The 21,435-nt window shown below is 53.5% G+C and overlaps 1 protein-coding gene across 6 annotated transcripts in view; it reads left to right on the top strand.

Moving 5' to 3' along the window:
- MINDY4 (MINDY lysine 48 deubiquitinase 4) overlaps positions 1-21,435 on the top strand; it is a 125,829-nt gene that overhangs the window by 100,600 nt on the left and 3,794 nt on the right. For 2 of the 6 annotated variants that reach the window (XM_033194613.1, XM_033194611.1), the window contains exons 14-17: positions 4,579-4,642; positions 7,828-7,989; positions 14,865-15,045; positions 15,587-15,659. In XM_033194613.1, coding sequence (XP_033050504.1) covers positions 4,579-4,642; positions 7,828-7,989; positions 14,865-15,045; positions 15,587-15,659 — 480 coding nt within the window. Of the gene's footprint in view, positions 1-4,578; positions 4,643-7,827; positions 7,990-14,864; positions 15,046-15,586; positions 15,660-18,781; positions 19,320-21,435 lie in introns of those variants that run through there. The other 4 variants (XM_033194616.1, XM_033194614.1, XM_033194612.1 and 1 more) reach the window with 3 other exon arrangements.

The following is a 21,435-nucleotide window of genomic DNA, read 5'->3' as shown; positions in this document are numbered from 1 at the left end:
GTCAACATAAACCCCACGAAAGGGCTGTTATCTCTGGAGGTCACTGCTGGTGGGTGGGGAAAATGTAGTCAAGGGTCAGTTTCTGGGAAGGGCAAGCAGGACCTGGCCTGGTGGGACAGGGTTCCTCCAGGGCCTGGTGCCCTAGTGGTCAGGTGGAGCGGGGATGGCTGGTTGGGTCTCCCCAGGGTAAGTACTGCTTACTTCAGGCTTGATGTTTTCAATAGAGTCATGGACCAGGCACACTTGTGCACATCCTAGGAGGCGCCTAGAGATTTCTTGCTCCAGTTCTCTGGTTTTCTAAGTGAAGACACAAACTGAGAGAGAGGTCAGGACATGCCTGAGGTCACTCACCAGTCAGGGGCCAAGTGGACACTGGTGTTAGGTGAATGGCTGTGCCTGTAGGCTGGGACCTGGTCTCTAGACCACTTGGACTTATTTTCCTTCTTATTCAGAAACTTTTATACCACATGCCCAGATTCACACAGTGAGGCTTTTAGATGAAAGGGCGAGCTGTGCCTGAGCCAGCAATGGTGGGGGCTAGGGGCAGGGCTTTGGGACTCCAGGGCTTGCTTCGAGCTGGCTGGCCTGACTGATCATCCCATATTTCCGGCCACAGCAGACACTGTGATGTTGGTACTAGGGACAGAGTCCTAGTCCTGCCTACTCTGTGTGACCACAAAACCGCAAGTCCTTTTTACTGACTGGACCTCAGTTTCTCCATCAGTAAAACAAAGATGGTGGTCTTACTCTCCTGGCTTTACAAGGCTTTTGAGAGAAAGATGCATTTGAAGGTGCCTGAGACTGTGCAGATTCAAGGCCCATGCACTGTGCAGCCTGCTCAGTGGCAGAGCCTCTTCGCCTTCTGGGATGTATGGACAGAGGGCAAGTGGAGAAGGGAAGCAGAGGGCCCTGAGTCTGGGCTGACGTCTGTCACTAACTCAGGGCCAGTTCTCTACTCTTTCTGGGCATTCATCTTACTTTCTGCAAAATTCCAAGCCTTGCAAACTCTCGCAGCCCTGATATCCCCTTTGTTCTGTTTCTTAATACAACGTAGGATCTCAGGAACCTTCAGATGGTGGACAGAGTTGGGAGGTTTGGTCCTTGCTGGCATCCTGGGCAAAGCTCTCTGTTCCTCCTCCTCTATCTTTGGGTGATATAGGCATCCCCGGAGGCTGGATCATCACCCCAGACCCTTGGTTCAGGGTTCTGACCCTTCGCTCCCAGAATGCTGCGGAGGCTGGTGTTAGGGCAGCCAGAGCCAAGCCTATTCTGTGAGTTTCCACCCCCTGGTCCAGCCCACTCCTCCTTTGTGCTTGTTGGACTGAAATCCCAGCAAGCTCTGCTCCCTGGAGGGGCCCCCAGTGTAAGACAGCTTCCATTTTGTCTGGTCCTGGGCCCTCCTGGCTCCTGTCATGCAGCTTGGTGCCTGGTTCCTCAGGCTGTGCAGAATACTCTGAGGGCCCAGGGCTATCCAGCCCTCAGGAGTACATGAAGGAGACAGCTACCCATTAGACTGGATGGTTAAGTCAGTCCTGGGTAAGGGACAGTCACAGCTGTGGCTCAGGTGGCCCCTGCTCCTAGGATGCTGCATGTCCTTGGAGATCCAGGGGCTGATAGAGGAGAAGGATGGGACAAGCCTCCACACTGCCTTCAGCCCATAGGATTCATGTAGTGGGCTTCTGCCTGTAATATTTCATTTGAAGAAAGGGCTCTGAATCTAAAAAGATGTTGGAGGCCACTTGTGTTGGTTTCTAGGGCTGCCATAATGACAGACATTCGTGTGTCACAGCCCTGGAGGCAAGAAGTCCAAGATCAAGGTGCCAGAGGGTTGGTACCTTGTCAGACTTCTCTCCCGGGCTTGCAGGTGGCCACTTTCTCACTGGGTCCACACAGCTCCTTCCCCGTGTGCTTCTTACAGGGCTCTGTTCAACAGAGTTTTCATCTCCCAGAGGGATTTACCTTGGGGTGGCTAAAAGGAACCATGTCCTAATGGCAGGCTTCCTAGCATGACAGCAAGCTGGGAAGGAGGATGGAGACTTGGGAGGGTTTTCTGCCTCACGTGTGGCAGATCTCTGCTTACGGGGATACTGAATTGTTCTGGTGCCTAGTGGTGCTCAGCCCATTTCTTTCAATTTGGGGAATGTCTTCAGCAAAGGAGGTGTTCACCTTGCACCTTTGGAAGGACCCCATTCTGAGGGTGGAACCACAATGGTACCATGGTACCTTCATCTTTCGCTTGTGAGTGTGCATCTTTGGTGTCCCTGTGTGTCCAGATTTCCTCTTCTTCCAAGTCAGATTGGATTAGGGCCCACCCTAATGGCCTCATTTTAACTTAGTCACCCCTTAAAAGGCTCTGTTTCCAAACACACATTCTGAGGTGCTGGAGGTTAGGACGTCAACATATAAATTGTAAGGGGACACAGTTCATCCCATTACACCTCTCATCTTCTCCAGGCCCCTCATGCTGCAGGAGGGGAGACCGAGGCCACACAGCAGGCTGGGACTAGCCATGTGGATTACCTTCTCTGGCCAGTGCTGAGGCTGTTGTTCCTCTGCTCAAGGACTCCTCACAGTCAGCTCTCCAGAGAATTCCCCTAGAGGGAGGTCTGGGCATCTAGATTTGCCAAAGTTGTAAATCTCTTAAACCATAAGCTACTCCTTGGCGTCTCTCTCTCTCGAATGCCCTGATGTGAAATGCAGATGTTCCTCCCTTTTAAGATTCCAGCGCACTGCTGAATTTCCCATCGTGTTTGCACCTAAGGATGCAATTACCATTTCCTCCCATTGTCCTTTCTGCCTGTCCCCCTGCTCCCAGCTGACGCAGGCTCTCGAGCCCACTGGGTGAACACGAGGCTATGAGCTTATGAAGCTAGGACTGCTTCTGAAAGCTCCGGGTGGCATGGGGCCAGTGATGCTTATCGGCACCCCCCTCAGGACCCTTTTGAGGTTATTTTCTTCTCTTCAGAAGATGCTTGTATATGCTGCGGAGAGCATTTCCATCAATTCTTCTGCCTGAGCTAGGGCCAGCTGAGTGCTATGCTCTGCTGTGAGTCACTCCCAGCTGGCTCCTTCCCAGGCCTGCTGGGCTATCTGTGGTGGGTGAGCCTCAACCACCCTTCCCTGAAGACCCCCAAGCCTTAGTGGTTCTCTGCAAGCTCCTGCAAGGGTAACCCCAGCTCATCTCATGTGGATCATAAACCTTCCGTGTTTGGCCATGGTTATTAAAAACCACAAGCAAGCGTTTTCCCCAAGTATTGTGGAGCTTGAGTTTCTAAACTTGTTTTGGAAGCAGACGGAGACCCAGGCGTGTATTTTAGGCTTGTAGGCTTATGGCAGATCTTAGATTTAAAGCATAAATTGAGACCAAGTTTCTCTTCCCCCCAGGGTTGTGTGTACCCCCCTGGGTCATGTGTACCCCCAAGGGCTGTGTGTGACCCCCAGGTTCAAGTGTGACTCCCAGGGCTGTGTGTGCCCCCCAGGGTCATGTGCAGAGGTGAGGGGGACAGACCTGGGACCCAGGCTCCCTGGCCTCACCTTGCCCCCCAGAGCCAGCTTCTCTGCACTTATTCCCACATCTATAAAATAGAGCCAGGAATTGCCTCTTCACTTGGGGCTGGGGGTTGCAGTTGCCACCTGCTGAGCACAGTGAGTAGATAGCAGCTCCTTCCCTGTGTGCTCCTTACAGGGCTCCGTTCAACAGATTTTCATCTCCCAGAGGGATTTACCTTGGGGTAGCTAAAAGGAACCATGTCCTAATGGCAGGCTTCCTAGCATGACAGCAAGTCGGGAAGGAGGATGGAGACTTGGGAGGGTTTTCTGCCTCACCTGTGGCAGACCTCTGCTTACGGGGATACTAAATTGTTCTGGTGCCTAGTGGTGCTCAACCCATTTCTTTCAATTTGAGGAATGTCTTCAGCAAAGGAGGTGTTCACCTTGCACCTTTTGAAGGACCCCATTCTGAGGGTGGAACCACAGTGGTACCATGGATTGGAGGCACAGGCCTCAGAGCCGAGCACCCTTGAGCAAGACATCCCTTCTCTGAGGCTTGGTTTTCTCGAAGGGTTTTAGGGAATAACGTGTGTACAGTGCCTGGTGCAGGAGCAGATGGTAGTGACTGTTACTGTATAATTCAAGGAAACATTAGAGTGCATTCCTCCCATTCTACAGGCTGGCAGACTGAGGCTCAGAGGTGGAAGAGGGTTCCTCAGTCTTCACCATTGGTAGTGACAGTTGGGATGTGAATTCAGGACACTGGATTCCAAACTCAGAGTCCTCTCTTCTGTGTCATGCTTCAGTTGCTGTTCTCTGGTGTAGGCAGAGCTCTGGTGAGACTGGAATGGAGGCCATTGTCCAGAGAACGCAGTGAGCTCTACTTTAGGAGGCCTGGGCTCTAGCTCCATCCCTTCTGGGTGGGAGCCTCCTCCATGGAGGGCATAGAACAGAGCACTCAGGTTCCCACCAAATCTGGAATTCTGGGTCTTAGCCTGGAACCCAAGGGGAGCGCCTGGTCACCTAGCGAGGTTTGCAACCTGGGTCAGGCAGAGCTGTGCTAACAATGCTTCTTCTTGTGTTTTCCAGCATCCGCCAGGACTTTGATGTCCCCACCAGCCACCTGATTGGAGCACATGGCTACTGTACACAGGTCAGGGGCGCTGTGGGGCCCAGGTGGTCCTTCCCCCTCCTCTGTCCCTCCGAGAGGGAGGTGTCCTTCTCCCTCCTCTTGCCCAAGAAAAAGGCAAGTCTTTCTTGCCTCTGCCAACACTCTCCAAGCAGCTTTCACATGCCCACCTCTGCTGGGTTTCACTGTCATGTCACGGAGACCTAGAAAGAGAGTTCAGTTTCGTGTCTGTTTCTGGACAGCTTTCTGTGCACTGATCTATGTGCCCAGAGCTGCAGAGGATGCAAAAGAGGCTGAACTCAGACCAAAGTGCTACACGGCCCAGAGCCCAGGACGCAGGGAGTAATGTCTCAGGCATGGGCCAGGGGACCCTGGGTCCAGGTGGGGAGATGATGGCTCTGGCCCCTTCTATGTTTGCACAAGGTGTTGTCTTTATAGCCACCCTTCTCTCTGCATCATTACAAAGGGGCCCTCAGTGGACCTCACGGGGACGGAGAAGACCCTGAAAACAGCTGCTTGTCATCGATCCTCTCAGTCACCCAGGTGACACCAGGGAAGGGACCTTTTCAAGATGTTACCTAGTGAACATCAAAACTGGGAGCTCAGCTCTACACCTGGCTTCTATCCATGCCTTTCTCCCCATGATGAGGCCTCCCAGAGTGGCCACATAGGCCACAGTGAAATCTGGCTCTCAGCGCATGGGGGGCCACAATGCATAGCATGGATGGGCTGGACAGAGCTGCACATCTTCTGGGTCCAACTGAGGACTCAGTTGTCCTGGGGGTCCTGGCTCACTTGCGTCCAGCTCTGGAAACCTACCTGGGCACCATACAAGGCAAGCTTGGGGCCTGTGGTTTGTCCAGGGCACCCACAGAGGGATTGGGGGGTTGGCTGCTGCCCACTACCGTAGAGGAAGGCCTCATGGGGAGTGGCTACTCTTCTGGCTGCCTGGGGTGGCCCCACTCTCACTCCAGGGACCTGCCTGCCCCATGGGAGCTTCCCCTTTTCTGGGGCAGAGAAGGATGCTGCCCAGGTGTGAGCAGTCAGGCAGGGTGCAGAGGAGCCCAGATGAGAGTCTGGGGCTGGGTCCCAAACCCTATTCTGTTTCACTCACAATATGAGCTGGGGCAGTCTTTTTCCCCTCCTGCGCGTCAGCTTCCTCATTTGTACAAGAGGCATTTGGACTGGACCAGGGTTTCTTACACTTTGAATGAATCCGCTAGGGGTCTTGTTGAAGAGCAGGCTCAGATTCAGTAGGTCTGGGCTGAGGCCTGAGATTCTCAGTTGCTATCAGGCTCCCCAGGGAGGGGGATTCTGCTGGTTCACAGACCACACTGAGTAGGAAGGGACTGCTGAGCTTTGCCGTTGTGTGACTTTTGAGTCTAGGAGCAGGGAGAGGCCCGATGCCCCTTCTCCACCATCTCAAGAAGGCTTCTTGCTATGAGGAAGGTTTTAGACAGAGATCAGGGAGCAGGGGCTTTTATTCCTCTTGAAAAACCAGATGGGAAAACTGGAACTTGCTTGAAAAAGGCTGTGCCTTTCTCAGCAGCTGCTGCCCCTGAGGTGCTGTATTTTACAGCCGATATTTCCTCCAAATTCTTGTGTCTCATTTCCTCTACAAGGACACAATAAGTCCCCTTTAGTATCTCCCTCCAGTGGAGGTCCCTCTGCGGCCATCAGAGGAGGCCTCTTTTACTATCACTGGGGCAGGGGTGTTGGTGTTAACTGAGGGATTTATTAACCCCCGATGTCATTTTCACAATTCAGGGGAAAATGCCTCTATAACCTCTGCCCTCCAGAGTTTACACTGGTCAAGGGCCGTTCTGGCCATTCCTATGTGCTCCATCATGGGAGTGATGCCTCCTTCTTGCCTCACAGACAGCGCCAGCTGTGGCAGAAGGTGGATGAGACAGAGAGACCTGCCTGCCCTAGTGCTGGGGCTGGGCTCGCTCAAATTCCTCCTCAGCAGGCCCTTAGAGGCCACCCTTCATCTTGAATCTGTGCCCAGGCAGATAGTACCATGAGGGTAACAGGGTTGAGGGAAGACAGAAGTCACATGGGACAGAGAGAGCCAGATGTAGGTGGAAGCTCAGCTCTGGCACTAATGGGCTATGTGGCTTGGGTAACCTGCCTGTGAGCCCCATTTTCTCCACTCCTAACAGGAGGTTGGACCCCTGGTTACCCTGTGTAAGGAAGGGACCTTCCAGCCGTGTTGGTACACCAAAATGTGGGAGGCATGGGTTGCAGGTGACTGCTGGAGGAATGTTGCTCCACATGTCACTGTCTCCAAGTTCCAGGGTTGGCATGCTTGTTGGTTTGCCAGGTATGTGGCCTGAGTCACAGGGCCACCAAATGCCTCATGCCACGCAGTAAGACGACGGCAGAGGCAGAGCTAGAACTCAGACTTGGGCTTCCTACTCCCACCTCTGTGATTCTGTTCTGCTGCCTACTGAAGTACCTTCCTCGGCTTTCCCTGCCCTGTTAAAACCCCACCGTCACTGATGAAGTTCAAACAAGGCCTGGAGTTTAGTTATTGGTACTGCACTGTGGTCAGTTTCCTGGTTGAGATAATGTGCTCTGGTTATGTAAGATGTTATCATTGGGGGAAGCTGGGTGAAGGGTACACAGGAACTCTCTGTACTATTTTTACAACTTCTTTTGAATCTAAAATTATTTCAAAATAAAAAGGTTTCTTTAAAAAATAACATCATTTAAGACTCACCCAAATGTTACTTCTCCTTAAAGCTGCCCTGACTCGGTCATGTGGCCTTGAGTTCATCTGGCTCCAGAGTACTCCGTGCACACATTTTTACAGCCCCAGCCACATCCTGCATTGTGAGTCAGCATGCAGGCATGCACCTGACTCCCCAGTCTAGATGCAAAGCACATGTCAAGAGCCATATCTCACCCTCTCACCAGTGCCCCCAGTAGCCTACAGCATAGGACAGGGTCCTGTGAACAGTTGGTACTCAATGAGTGCTTGTGGAATAAAGGTGGATGGGTGCCTGGAGTTACCTTGATGAGAAAAGTTGGTGCCTTTCCCACAGGGCTTGTGGGAAAATTGAAGTCACAGCCTCCTCTGCTCTCAGGCTCTCTTCCTCCTTGCTTTCCTTCCTTTTCCAATCTTTTTCTCTTTCCCCCGTCTCCTCTCCACCCTTTCAGTAACTGATTCAGACTTGATGAGCCTATCCCCTTTCTCTCATCTGCAGGAACTTGTCAATCTGCTCCTGACTGGGAAAGCTGTGTCCAATGTTTTCAACGACGTGGTTGAGCTGGATTCTGGGGACGGGAACATCACACTTCTCAGAGGCATTGCTGCACGCAGTGATATTGGCTTCTTATCTCTCTTTGAGCATTACAACGTGTGCCAGGTACCCAGATGCTCACGTTCACCACAAGTAGGGGAGCCTGGCTCCCTGGAGCAATGAGAAGGAGGGAAGAGGGGAAGGAAAGCTGGACTCCACTTCTCAGAGCTGGCTGAAATTCGGGTCCAGTTGGAATCACAGAGGGCCTGGGAAGAAGTACAGCTGCTCTGCTGTGGCTACAGGCCTGTAATTCAGACCCAAAGCCAGCTGATACCGTGTTCTGGGGAAGATTGTTTGAAAAGGACTTTGAGGGATTTCCACAGTGATTGTGGGTCACAGTGGCTGCAGCTGGTGTCTGTGTGGTGGGGGAGCCTTCCCAAGGGACAGGAACTTGAGGTCTTAGGCCTTGTGTTAGTTTTCTAGGGCTGCCTAACAAAGTACCACAGACTGGGTGGCTTGAAACAACAGAAACTTACTGTCTCACAGTTCTGGAGGCTGGAAGTCTAAGATCAAGGTGTCAGAAAGGCCATGGTCCCTCCAAAACCCATAAGGAGAATCCTTCCTTGTCTCTTCTAGCTCTTGGTGTTTTCTGGCAATCCTTGGCGTTCCTTAACCGTATGGTGATGCTTCTATAGATGTATCACTCCGGTCTCTGCCTCCATCCATCATCATAGGCCTACCTTCTCCCTGTGTGTCTTTTCTTATACAGACCTCAGTCATATTGGATTAACTGGATTAAAGGTCCACCCTACCCCCATATGATCTCGTCTTAACTAATTATGCCTGCAACAACCCAAATACAGTAACATTCTGAGGTACTGGGGGCTAGGATTCAACATATCTTTTTGGACGCACAGTTCAACCCATAGTAGGCCTCACACATCCTGTTTGCTGTCGTGTGGTCCCTCTGCATCCTGTGTCACTGCAGCCAGGGGCTCAGAAAGGGCTGGGCCGCCAGGTAAAACTGGACAGGGCATGGGTGACTGTACCTCTGAGGAATGTGGCCAGGGACTGAGGGAGCTGGGCAGAGGAGCACTGGACCCTGCCTTCTTGTTCTAGCTGCCATGGAAACTGTCTCTGAGCGTTGCTTTCCATGGCTTCAGAGAGTCCATTGTTCTGTGGTTGATTAAATGGGAAGGGTTGTCCTGAGGGGCAGCAGGAGTGCTTTTCACAGTGACCACGCCCTGCAAAGATTCTTGGAGGGTCTGGATGAGGCCTCATTCACCATATATCCTCAGAACCAGGACACAGAGATTGACTCAGTGGGGCCATGCAGATGGTGCCAGGCGATTCTACTCTGGATTTTCAGGGTGGAAAAAGACTAGGGTTTTAAGCCAGGACTCAGTTTTACCCACCCTTCCCATATGTTGAGGTGTGCTGTGTCTTGCTAATGAACCATGTGGTGCAGCCCCCTCCCCAGATCCCCTCTCTGGGTGATACCCCCAGCACGCCAAAAGCAGACTTCTGGGTCCCAAAGACTTGGGGTAAGAAAGAGTGAGAGTGTCTACTTCCTGGCTGTGCTGGTGTCAGGAGGGAGCCCAGGAATGTGGCTGGTGAGAAGCACCAGGGCTCTCAAGCACCAGACCCTGGGTGTGCTCTGAAAGTATTCAGCTCAAAATTCCACGGGCCAAGAGAGGTAACCTTGGCCAGGTTCATGGAATTCCCACGCTCACCAAGAGCTCTGGTTTCATTCTTGGGTCAAGGGTGTTGGTCAGAGAGTAAACTATTTTCCTGTGGTCTGTGCAGGGTACTTGATGGGAAAACCAGTTGGGGTTATCCTTCCCTTGGAATAAAATGACTGTTGAAGAAATTCAGGCCCTACAACCATCTCCCCTCCTCGTGGGCTTTTTGGATCCACATAGACCCTCGGCTGTTCTGTGCTCAGTTGAGGACTGGGAGTTTTGTTTCCCTGCAGTAGGTGGATGCTTCCTTCCTCTGCTTTGTAACTGCAAGCTCACTAAGGAAGGAGCCCGGGCCTCCTCTTCTCCTCCATGAGCTCACTGAGGGCTGGGCCTCAACCCTGCCTTCCACTGAAGGCTCAGGGCCCGGCAGCTCAGACAAAGCCCTTCCCTCTTCTTCTTCTTCTTCTTTTTTTTTTTTTTTTTTTAAGACAAGGTCTCACTCTGTCACCCATGCTGGAGTGATCTCGGCTCATTGCAACCTCTGCCTCCTGGGTTCAAGCAATTCTTCTGCCTCAGCCTCCTGAGTAGCTGGGATTACGGGGGCATGCTAATTTTTTTTTTAAAGTAGAGATGGGGTTTCACCATATTGGCAAGCCTGGTCTTGAACTCCTGACCTCAAGGGATCCACCCACCTCAGCCTTACAAAGTGCTAGGATTACAGGCGTGAGCCACTGCACCCAGCCCCTTCCCTCTTTTTAACACCACCTTCCATCCCTTCTGTCCCCAAGTCCCTTGGGCCCTACACAATTAGCCACATTGGACATAGAAGGAGTCCAAGGTAGTCCAGCACCCAAGCCCAGACCTGGACTCAGAGCCAGGGCCCTGCTCTGGCCTGGCCTGGCCCTCTCCTCAGGCAGCACAGATACAGCCACAGGGAAGACTGGCATTTGGAACAGCCTGGGCCATGACGTCCACAGCGTTCACTCACTAGCAGGTGAAGCCCCTCGCTGGCAGCCTGTCTCCAGGCTTCTCACTGCAGCCTGGGGTTCTGGGGCCCTCACTGAGTATGTGGGAGGAAGAGGTCCTACCTAAAAGTGAGCTGCCCAGATGACCCCTACTCAGGTTGTGCCTGGGGAAACAGATGAAACTCTGTGCCAGAGAAACTCACCCCCTGCCATAAGTAACTGGCCCGGCCTGGTTGTGTCCTATGGGACCTCCATGGGCTATCTGTGACCCCACCAGGCTGGTCTTGCCCATCTGACTTCCAGCTCGCTCCCTCAGTCCCACAGCTGGCCCAGGACAAGGCTCACCGGCGAGGGGTGGACTGCATTCTAGGCTGCAGTTGGAGGTCAAGTCCCTTCAGGCTCGTGGTCATGGTGGTGATGGGGGACTGACAGTCCAGGAGGGATGGGGTGGGACAGGGAGTTTAGCCTCAGCACTTCTTTCAAGACCTGTAAGGCATGTTCACTGCTGTCTTCATGAAGGGGCCCACAAAGGAAAACAGCCTGACAGGCAGAGTTGTGAAAGCTCCCTCCTCCTCCTATCCTCCCCAGCTCAGAGGTGGCCACCATCGACCCATTTACTCAACCAGGAGCATGTCCTCTCCATCAGGAGGACATGTGCCTCCCCCTGAAGTTGTTTCTCAAGCCCATCCACTTTCATGGGTCAGAGCCACCGGCATCGCTGATTTTGACACCTGTGACAGCCCAGCCAAATTTAGCTCCTGTCCCCATTGCTTTCCCCCTATCCAATCCTGTCCCTTCACTGAAGCCAGTGTGATCTTTAAAAATACACGCACGGTCATATCATTCCTTTTCTCTGGACCCTCAGTGGTTTTCCAGTCCTCTGAGACTGTTGTGAGCTGAACTATGTCTCCCCGAAATTCCTGTGTTGAAACCCTGACCCCCAGTACCTCAGAATGTATTAATAACTGTATTTGGCTTTTAAGGAAATGATTAAGGTAAAATGAGGCCACTAGGGTGGGTCCCAATCCAGTGTGGCTGGTATCCTCCTAAGCAGAGGAGGTTAGGACACAGGTCACACAGCAGGAAGGCCTTCTGAAGGCACGGAGAAGGCAACCACCTACAAGCTCGGGGGCAAGGCCTTCAGAAACAGCCCTGGTGACAACTCTGACCTCCAGCCTCCAGAACTATGAGATAACAAATGTCTGCTGTCTGAGCTGCCCCGTCCGTGGTATTTGTTATGGCAGCCCAAGCAGACTAATGCAGAAACTAAAATCCAAAACTTCCCACCACCCCCAACGCCCTGCCAGACCTGCACCTGCCTTCCTCTCCCACCTCAGCCTGCGCTACTCTCTCCTGCAGGCTGGGGCTTCTCTCGGGCTCTCTCTCACCTCCCGGTCTTTGTGCACGCTGCACCCTCCACCTGCCCAGCTTTTCCCTCTCATCGTTTTGACTTAAATGTTACTTCCTAAATGGCAGCCTTTCCTGCCCTCATAACCCCATCTAAGTAGGGGGTGCTTCTCATTGTCCCCTCCATATCTTGTCAGTCACCATCAGGGTATCTTTATTCTTTCCTTCTTAGGGCCTCTTCTGGATTTTAAGCATCACATTTCATCGCCTTTAGGATGCAAACTTGACCACATTTGAGCACTTCTGAAATTTTGATGCATTATTACAGTTGATGGTGTGTCAGACTTTGACACACCTGCTTTTTCTTTCTTTCTTAGTGATACAAAATATCAATGGTAGGCCTGGCGCGGTGGCACAAGCCTGTAATCCCAGCACTTTGGGAGGCCGAGACGGGCGGATCACAAGGTCAGGAGATCAAGACCATCCTGGCTAACACAGTGAAACCCCGTCTCTACTAAAAAATACAAAAAACTAGCCGGGCGAGGTGTCGGGCGCCTGTAGTCCCAGCTACTCAGGAGGCTGAGGCAGGAGAATGGTGTAAACCCGGGAGGCGGAGCTTGCAGTGACCTGAAATCCGGCCACTGCACTCCAGCCTGGGCAACACAGCGAGACTCCGTCTCAAAAAATAAATACATGAAAATAAAAAAATAAATAAATAGTGAATCTGAGGGCATCCTGGATTCAATAAAGTACAGTGGAAATGTATGGGTTTGATTATTTAGTTAATGTGTCATCCCCATCAATCTGGTAAGCTCCATAAGGACAGCACTGTTCTTATTGTCTCTAGCACTGTGTCCCCATTGCTGTCCTTAGAAATGCCACACCATAAATTCTGTCCTTAGAAATGCCACACCATAACTCGAGGCAAGTAAATGCTAATCCTTTTAAGTGAGTGCTTCTAACCTGGCTGTCCATGGATGGCTTTAGGCCATTCACAACCCCCGCCCTAGAAGATTAAGTAATCCCTGATTGTGCTACATGTTCCCCCACCAGGACAAAGCCTCAGACTGTGCTGTAGGAAATGTGGCCCTCCCCGGCCAGCACCTCCCCCGCCCCCCCCGGCCCCCCACCGCCCTGCCCCGCCAACTCCGGCCTCACCCCAAGCCTTTGGTTACTCAAGAATTTAAAGGAAGTGAATTTCATTTCTGGAAAATGTCACCCACTTGGAAAGAGGCTCCTGAATGAGGAAATTCATTTATAAACTCTTTGGGCAGCTTTTTTCCCTTAATCTCTCGACTGTTATTTCTGCGTGGCAAGCTGTGATTTTGTCCCTCTGTTGGAAAATTCAGGGTGGCTGATTATGCAAAGGCCTGTTCCCTGGTCAGCTTCGGGGCTCTCTCCTTGCTGTGAATGAATACTGGGTCCCTGTGTCAGGGTTCCCTGTTCCTGGCGATGCCCTCACCAGAAAAGCCTCTTTGAAGCATGGAATGGAAGCCAAGTTTACGTGGGGTTTAGGCACGTCCAGCCACGTCCTGTAAGACATCTAATTCCCCCACACTTCACTGAGGAATGAGTTCTGCAGTCCACTTGAATGGCACACAGGGCTGGGGTGAGGCCTTGGTGTTGGGGGAGGGGACACTTGAACCTTAAGAAGGACAAGTGCATTGTAAAGATTGTCCCCCTACCTTCTGAAGGAGGCAGCTTTAAATGTGCATGAATTTCACTGGGGACCTGGTTCAGGACCTTCAGAGCACAGCCCCGCTGTCAGAGACATCCCAGACCAAGATGGGAGCTGCTCGACCACTCTCCTGTGAAGGGTTCTGGAAAAAGTATGCCCTTCTCCCCACTGGAAAAATAATTCCCATTCTTTCTTTAATCCACAGGCTGTAGCTGTAAATACCTGAGCATGCAAACATCTCCCTGGGGCTGGTGGGGATTAGGCCAGAATCAGCCTGGCCCGTGGCACGTACATAGCTGAATAAACCAGGGCCCAGGGTCAGGAGAGGCGCCGCCCAAGGAGTGTCAGGGGCTGGGGGAAAGTGCTTGAAGGCCAGGCATTCAGGGGCTTCACAGGGGGTCCTTGTCACTTCTCTTCCCGTTACAGGCAAGATGCTAGCAATGTGCTGAGGGTCCCGGTGCTTATTCCTCCTTATCTGTCTTCCACAAACACGCTTCCACCATGAAATTCCCCTGCTCTGAATGCTCCCTATCCAAGTGTTGCTGCAAGCTCAGTGCCCTGCTGCACCCTGAATTTCTCTGGCCCTCCATTCCTGGCACCCCCACAGACTTCTCACTCAGACCTTTCCCTCCTGGCTCCCCAGGGCTCCATTCCTCCCTGTCTCTACCCTACAGTTCTAGTTCAAGTCCTGCTTCATCCATGAGAAATTTCATTCGTCCAGCATTTACTTACCTCGGGCTCCTGGAACTTAAGGGTGTGATCTGTCGAGCATGAGGCAGAGGTGCTGCGGCTGAGGTGGGTGGGCACCTAGTAATGTGCTCCCTGGGAGCTGGAAGGAGGAAACTATTTCTGCTCTAACAAGGGATTTGGGAGATGCAAGCTGTCCAAGGGTAAGCAAGCTCTAGGCTAGTGGACAAGCTGAATTTGTTTGGGGGGTGTAGGAAGAACTGGTTAGGAAGTCACTGCCATGGTACATGTTGGAGGCTAAGTAGATCTCAAGAGGAAAGGCTGGCAGTAGGGGAGCTCTTGGATGCAGAATGAGCAGTACTGGGAACCACTAGATATGGGGGAGGAGGGGGCGAGTGATACCGGGTCTCGGGTCTGTATGGCAGAGGCCCTGCGAGCAGCAGCAGGTGGGGTGGCAGGGCGGGGATGGCCTTGGGAAACAGCCTGGTGGCCTGAGCAGCATGGGGGGCTCCCAGCATCAGACACAGACGTGGTCTTCAGCAGGGCCCCTCTGAGGTCAGCCCTGCCTTGGGTCAGACAGAAAAATGCCCTGGCCCGTTTCCCTGGGGACGGCATTTCACATCAGGCCTCTCCCTCATCCAGGTTGGCTGCTTCCTGAAGACCCCAAGGTTCCCCATCTGGGTGGTGTGCAGCGAGAGTCACTTCAGCGTCCTCTTTAGCCTGCAGCCGGGGCTCCTGCGTGACTGGAGGACTGAGAGGCTCTTTGACTTGTACTACTATGATGGCCTGGCCAACCAGCAGGAGCAGATCCGGCTGACCATTGGTGCGGGCCCTCCCCCCCTTCCCCAGGGAGCCTCCAGGCTGATCACAGAAACCAGCATTCATATCCACCATCCCCCACGACAGACAGTAGTGCAGACTCCAGCGTCCAGACTGAGGGATCAGAGAGCCAATGCCCGCAGGGCCTCCCTGCAGGCGGCGGCCAGAGCTGGGCCTTGAGCAGTGGGTGGCATTAAGGGTGTTGGGTAAAGCCTATACCACATGGTGAAGAGCCCTGAATACTATGCTGACCAGCTTGGATGTATTCTTCAGGCAGTGGGGAGCCATAGAAGGTTTTAGAATCGGGGTGGTGAGATCAGAAGTGTTTTTAGAAAGAGTATTGTGGTAGCTGAAGTGGGACTTGGGTGGGGACCAGTGAGTTGTGCAGGTGAGAACAGATGTCAGGGATGAGGGTGGGTCCAGTTGAGATGGAGAGGAGGGGACAGGGACTAGAAGGGGTCGGGTCCCGGGAGTGGTCTGTGCTGACCTCAGGGTGAGTGCAGGGCCCTGGGTGACATGTGGTGTGCCTCTCTCCTCCTTTCCAGATACCACCCAAACCATCTCTGATGACACAGACAACGACCTTGTCCCACCCCTCGAGCTCTGCATCAGAACCAAGTGAGTCAAGCCCCTCTCTGGCTTTGAGCCTCACCCCGAATAGCTTTGAGGAGCCATGGTTGGGGGCCATCAGGCCTGCGGGGTTCCTGACTACCCTGATTCAAAGGGGTGTGGTGATTGGAAAGACACAGGTTTCTCCACTCACTGGGGCCCAGGTTCAGGAGTGTGTGGTCTGCAGTGGTGATGCGTCTTTAGACAGCTTATGAGGCTGCCCTCATGGTGGGGGGTGGGGGCTACATATGTACCTCTTGAAGCCCCTCCTCCCTCAAGGTAGCAGCAGCCAGATGTGGCAAGTACCATTAGGCCCGAAGGAGGCAGGACAAGTACCATTAGGCCCGAAGGAGGCAGGACAAGTACCATTAGGCCCGAAGGAGGCAGGACAGGGGTGCTTACCTGAGGGTGGGGGAGGCTTGAGCAGGATGGGAAGCTAGGAGCCCTGGCCCAGCCTGGGGGTGGTGGGAGGTGCTGCCTGGAGCGGCACCCTCTGCTTGCGGAGGAGCTGGAGGAGCAGCTCGGCCACTCTGAGCACTGAGCAGCATGCCTGTGGCCTCAGAGGCAAGTGGGACCTTCAACTCCTCTGACCCAGCCCCTCTGTATTTAAGGGGAGGCTGAGGCTCAGGCTAGGGGAGGGGAATGTTCAGTCACTGGGGTGAGTTGGGGCTTACCTCCTTGCTGTGTTCTCTGAGAGGACCCCTGGGCTGGTGGGGCCGTAGCTGTCAGAATTGCTCCCCTTGCCCTGGCAGGCCCTTCACAAAGCCCTTGGGGAATGACCCGGAGGCCTCAGCATGCATGAGAGGAGTAGCTCAGGGGGCAGAGGCCTGGATCCTAGTCCCTTCTGGAGGAGCAGTGGAACTGGTAGCATTTATGAGTGTGGGCTCTGGAGAGAAGTTGCCTGGGTTCCAGCCCTGGTGTTGCCGCTTCTTGGTGTGAGCCACTGGACCTCACCTTCCTGCACCCCACTTTGTCATCTGTAAAATGGGAGTGATGCATACCTTGCTCACCAGACCTTGTGAAGAGTGTTTGGGACATTACTAAGTGCTCCATGGTGTTTATGCTCACGATGATGACCTCAGCCACTCCTGATTTGGTGTGATCTCAGAGAATCTCCATTTCTCTGCCTGTGAAATGGTTGGGGTTGTGGCAGGGGGATGGAAAATGGCGAGGCCCCACAATGCTTACTGCCTGAGATCCACGGGCCACAGTGAGCTTAGGGTTGATGCCCACCACAGGCAAGCGAACCTTTGAGAGGAGATGCAGAGAAAGAGAGCCGTTCACATGGTGGAAACACCAGGAAGGGGAAGTGGGAGGAGCACAGAGACATCCTCGACGTGCTTTGTCTGTCCGTCCATCCACCTGCCCGCCCTCCCGAGCCAGGGATGAAGCATTCTTGCAGGGTCATGTGCCGGTGCTTCTTTCGTCGGGAGGATTAAGGGCACCTGCAGGTCGCTTTCCTTTCATGTACAAAGGGCCAGTCATTCAAAGTGATGAGAGAAAGGCAGCAGTGGGGACAGGAGGTGACACTAGCCTTGGCATCTGTACAGGACAGCGTGGGAGGCCACAGGGCATCCTTCCTGCAGGTGGGCCTGTTGAGCAGGGCTCCGACACCCTGGACACAGCCTCTGCTTGCCTCTGGACTCCCAGGACCCTCTCTAAAGGCCTCCGTCTGACTCTGTGTCTCTGTATCGCTCCCAGTGGGTGGCCCACCACCTGACACCTCTCCACTGCCTCTTCCGGAGTAACTCCTTTTTCCCCAGAAATTCTTCCACTGCATGACTCACCAAGCACCTCCCAGCGTGGGCCCAGGATTGGACTTCTTGGGCTCAGCGCTAATTGACAATTGTTTGAGACTGACCTGGGGCTTTGGCCTGCGTGGAACTCAGTCCACGCAGAGTGAGAGTCTTAGTGTGTGGACACGGGCCTGAAGCTCCTCTTCCTCTTCTATTGGCTGCCTCCATCTCCCAGGACTTCCTTCCCCCGCCCCTTGGCCACTTGTAAGCAGGTGACAGTGAGGTGATGTGGGAAGCAGAGAGACTGCATGATTTGAGCCAGGGCCCTGCCCTTCTCTGCCCTCACATCTGCTCAGTGTTGTGTGAGCTTGGACAAGGCTGAGCCCCAGCATCTCCTCGAGCAGTCATGGATGGAAAATAATTCTATCTGTGCAGCACACAGGGGCTGAGGGGAGCCCATATGCATTTGTGGCTCATGCATGGGGAAAGTTTGCTCCAAAGCAGTGGCTTCAAGCTTCAGGGGCATCAGAGTCACCTGGAGAATATGTTAAAACACAGATCACCACCTGCAATCCCAGCACTTTGGAAGGCGGAGGCGGGCAGATCACCTGAGGTTGGGAGTTTGAGACCAGCCTGACCAACCTGGAGAAACCCCATCTCTATTAAAAATACAGAATTAACCGGGCATGGTGACGCATGCCTGTAATCCCAGCTACTCGGGAGGCTGAGGCAAGAGAATCGCTTGAACCCGGGAGGCGGAGGTTGCAGTGAGCCAAGATCATGCCACTGCACTCCAGCCTGGGCAACAAGAGGGAAACTCCGTCTCAAAAAACATGCAAAAACAGAAAACCAAAAAACACAAATCGCCGTGCCCCACACCTAGGGTTTCTGAGCTTTTTCAGATCCAGGGCAGGGCCCAAGAATTTGCATTTTTAAGGAGTCCTTGAGTGATGCTGATACTGCTGGTCCTGGTACCACACTTTGAGAACCAGGTAAGGGCAGTACCCACCCCCCACGCAAAACCCTGCTGCCTTGTGAGAGTCGGGTATCAAGTGAGGCATTGATTCTCTGGCCTACCATAGGCACTGGGCCGGGGGAACCGTCTTCCTAGCTCCATTAGCTATCCCCTCATCCCCAGGTCTGTGTTCCATGTCTGCTAGAATTTTGCTGACACCAGCTGCCTGCCTGTTCCACTTCCCACATCAATCCCCTATCATGGCGGGTCCACCTGGGCAGTTATTCCTAGAAAAGCTGAGTGGGTGAGTGGAGAGTGAGAACACTGCCCCATACCCGTCAGTTAACATACCACTGCAATGGGAGACAGCAGGCCCAGCCTCCCAGAATCCTAGTCCAAGGGGTCTGATTACAAAGGCTTGCGTTCTGTTTCCATCCCAGATTTTCAAACAGCCCAAAGGGACAGACTATGGAAAGTGGCCTCCAAGGTCAGTGAGGACCCACTTCCAGGGGGCCTGGCCTCTTAGGGGTAAGTCCTGCTGTCTGTAGGAAGGCCCCACCGTGTCAGGAAGGGGATGCACATGACGTCGCGGCATGAGCTCAGGTCATTTCAAAGGCTGCAGTCAGAACCCAAGCTCCTGATAAGAGGCAGCTGTGTGCCCACAGCATCTTGTCCATCTTGCTCGGTGGGTGGGGCTGCAGGGTAGGCCAGCCTGGTGGACAGGCAGAATTCCCCTCCATCAGGTCAACCCTCATAGAACCCCTGGGCTGGATACCATGAAGGAAACAGCTGAGCAGGACTTGGCTCCTGCTGTCAGAGAGTTTGCCATCAGCCAAAAGTCAAGTTCGGAATCAACCCTGTTACAGTCCAGGGAAAGACGCACCACCCACCCTTACACCCAGCTCTGATGCCCTGCAAGAACCCCTGAGCCACACAGCTGACTGTCTGGCAGCTTGCTTGACTCTACAGAAAGGCCTTTGGGCACCCCCTGTTATCACCTCTTCTTTTACAGACAGTGAGATGGAGGCCTCTAGAACAGAGGTCTGTGTCCCAGCCACACTTTCAGTCACAAGCTCCAGGAACTGTGGCTTATGCTTTTGCTGTCCCAGCCCATTGGAAGGTCACTGAGCGGGCAGTGACTTCCCACCACCTGGCTTTGTAGCCTCGGTGGCATTGCACAAGCCCAGACTGCTGATTTCGCCTTCAGAGAACAGCATCCTAATTCAAACCATCCCAGATCCCATGTGTCTCTGCACTTTGCTGTGATGCAAACCTCGGCCTGAGAGAGTCTCCTGTTACCTTTGCCTGTGTCAGGAATGTGGGGTCTGTCCCCTGTCCCCTCCCCCTGTTGTACTGTAACCATCTCAGCAAAAACAGGCTAATTTAGGGTCATTTCCAAACAAGACACACACAGTGACCTCTCTCATGCTTCCAGCCTAGCTAGAGGGAGAAAAATGAAACGGTTGTCAACAGTCCAGAGAAAAGAGGAAAAGAACCCATAACCGGAGCCTGGGGCTGGGGCACAGATGTTTCTGTTCGGAGGTGCAGACGAGAAATGGAAAATGTGATTCCAGCTGGGTACGGTGCCTTCGAGGGGCTGAGGCAGAGCACCCACCTCCCTCAGCTACCTTCACTGCCTGCGGAACCTCCCGTTCAGCTTCCATGCTGACACCGTTTTGCCCAGGCTCCCTGTCCGTAGTGCCTCCCACCCAACAGAGGAGCATTCTCTGGGTGCTGCCACTCCCTACTGTCCATGCCAGCCCTCTTCCGATGCCCTGCCCCCCACACACACCTGCCCTGTGCTGGCTCTGCAGTCATCAAGCTGTGTGAGCTCCACAAGGTCTGGTTCTTCTCCCCGCCTTAGTTTCCCCATCTGTCCCTGGGATCTAAGGATCCCTCTCCTGAGCTGCTGTGAGGTTGAGAGAAGAGCTGTGGAAGCACTCGCTTTCCTGTGAGCCGCCGTGACCTCTGGGCATGCCTTGGGGAGGAGGAGGAATCAGGTGGTGGCAAGTTGGGCCAGGGCTCAGGAGCAGGCAGAGAGGAGAGGGCAAGGCAGGGCTTTGAAACGTGAGCGAGGACCGTGGTTTCCCTGCTGAGTGCCTGGGAGGGCGGGGCTGCTCCCTAAGCAGGCGTCCACGAGGAGCCGCTGGCCTGGGGGGTCGTGTTCATGCAGCAGCTCCCCCACCTGCCACCTCCACCTGGAGCCTAGGCTTCAGGCGCTGGTGAAACCAGCTTTGCCTTGGAGCCTGGCCTGGGTGCTGACGGGGACCCATGGCTGGCCTGGCAGTCAGAGAACACTTCTGCAAAGAGGAATCTGGATCTGATCCTGCAGGATGGCGGACTGGGCAGGGCCCAGCAGGGGTTAAGGCCCAGGGGTGAGGGATACCCACGTGACTCATCCTGGAGCTGCTCCCCATTCCGAATGGCTGGAGCTTGGGAATGGAAACTTTCACACAGGCCTATTTGTCTGGAGATACAAAGTGTGCAAGAGTCCCTGGATGATTTTCTACCAGTCAGGAGCTTTGAACTCAGGCCTGCTGTCTTGTCCTGGCTGGCACAGGCTCTATGAGGCATCTTTTTTCCCCCGTGAAAAACACAGCGTTCATCAACGTTGAAAAGCAGTTAAGGCAGGTAACCACCCCTCTGTTGCAGGGATGCCTTTAGGGGGACAGGGCCTTATTTTCCGCCATGAAGTGCCTTTCTCTGTGATTTTGAGTTGACTTGAACCCCAGGGACCATGGTGTTTTTACAGAGCCAGTGGTCTCAACGGGACGATTTTGTGCCCCTGGGGTTATTTGGCAATGTCTGGGGACATTTTTAGTCATTTCAGCCCTGGGAGAGGATGCTAAATATTTCACAATGTACACGACAGCCCCCACAACAAAGAATTACCCAGCCAAAATGATTAAGGTACGAGGATGAGAGACCCTGCTATAAACTGGCTGTCTGGCAGTTGCCTCCTGCATTAGCACTGATGAATGAGTCTGGAACTGTGATTCGGTCTCTTCTGCTCCTCAGGGGTGTTTCCATTTCATCCCTCCCCTTTCTGTGCCTGTCCACAGTTGTTGGTTGCATATGCGGAGCCCTTCTTACT

Source organism: Trachypithecus francoisi, unplaced genomic scaffold (assembly GCF_009764315.1).
Source record: "Trachypithecus francoisi isolate TF-2019V2 unplaced genomic scaffold, Tfra_2.0 Lachesis_group4, whole genome shotgun sequence".
In the NCBI taxonomy this organism is placed as follows: domain Eukaryota; kingdom Metazoa; phylum Chordata; class Mammalia; order Primates; family Cercopithecidae; genus Trachypithecus; species Trachypithecus francoisi.
This window is presented reverse-complemented; position numbering and strand designations above follow the sequence as displayed.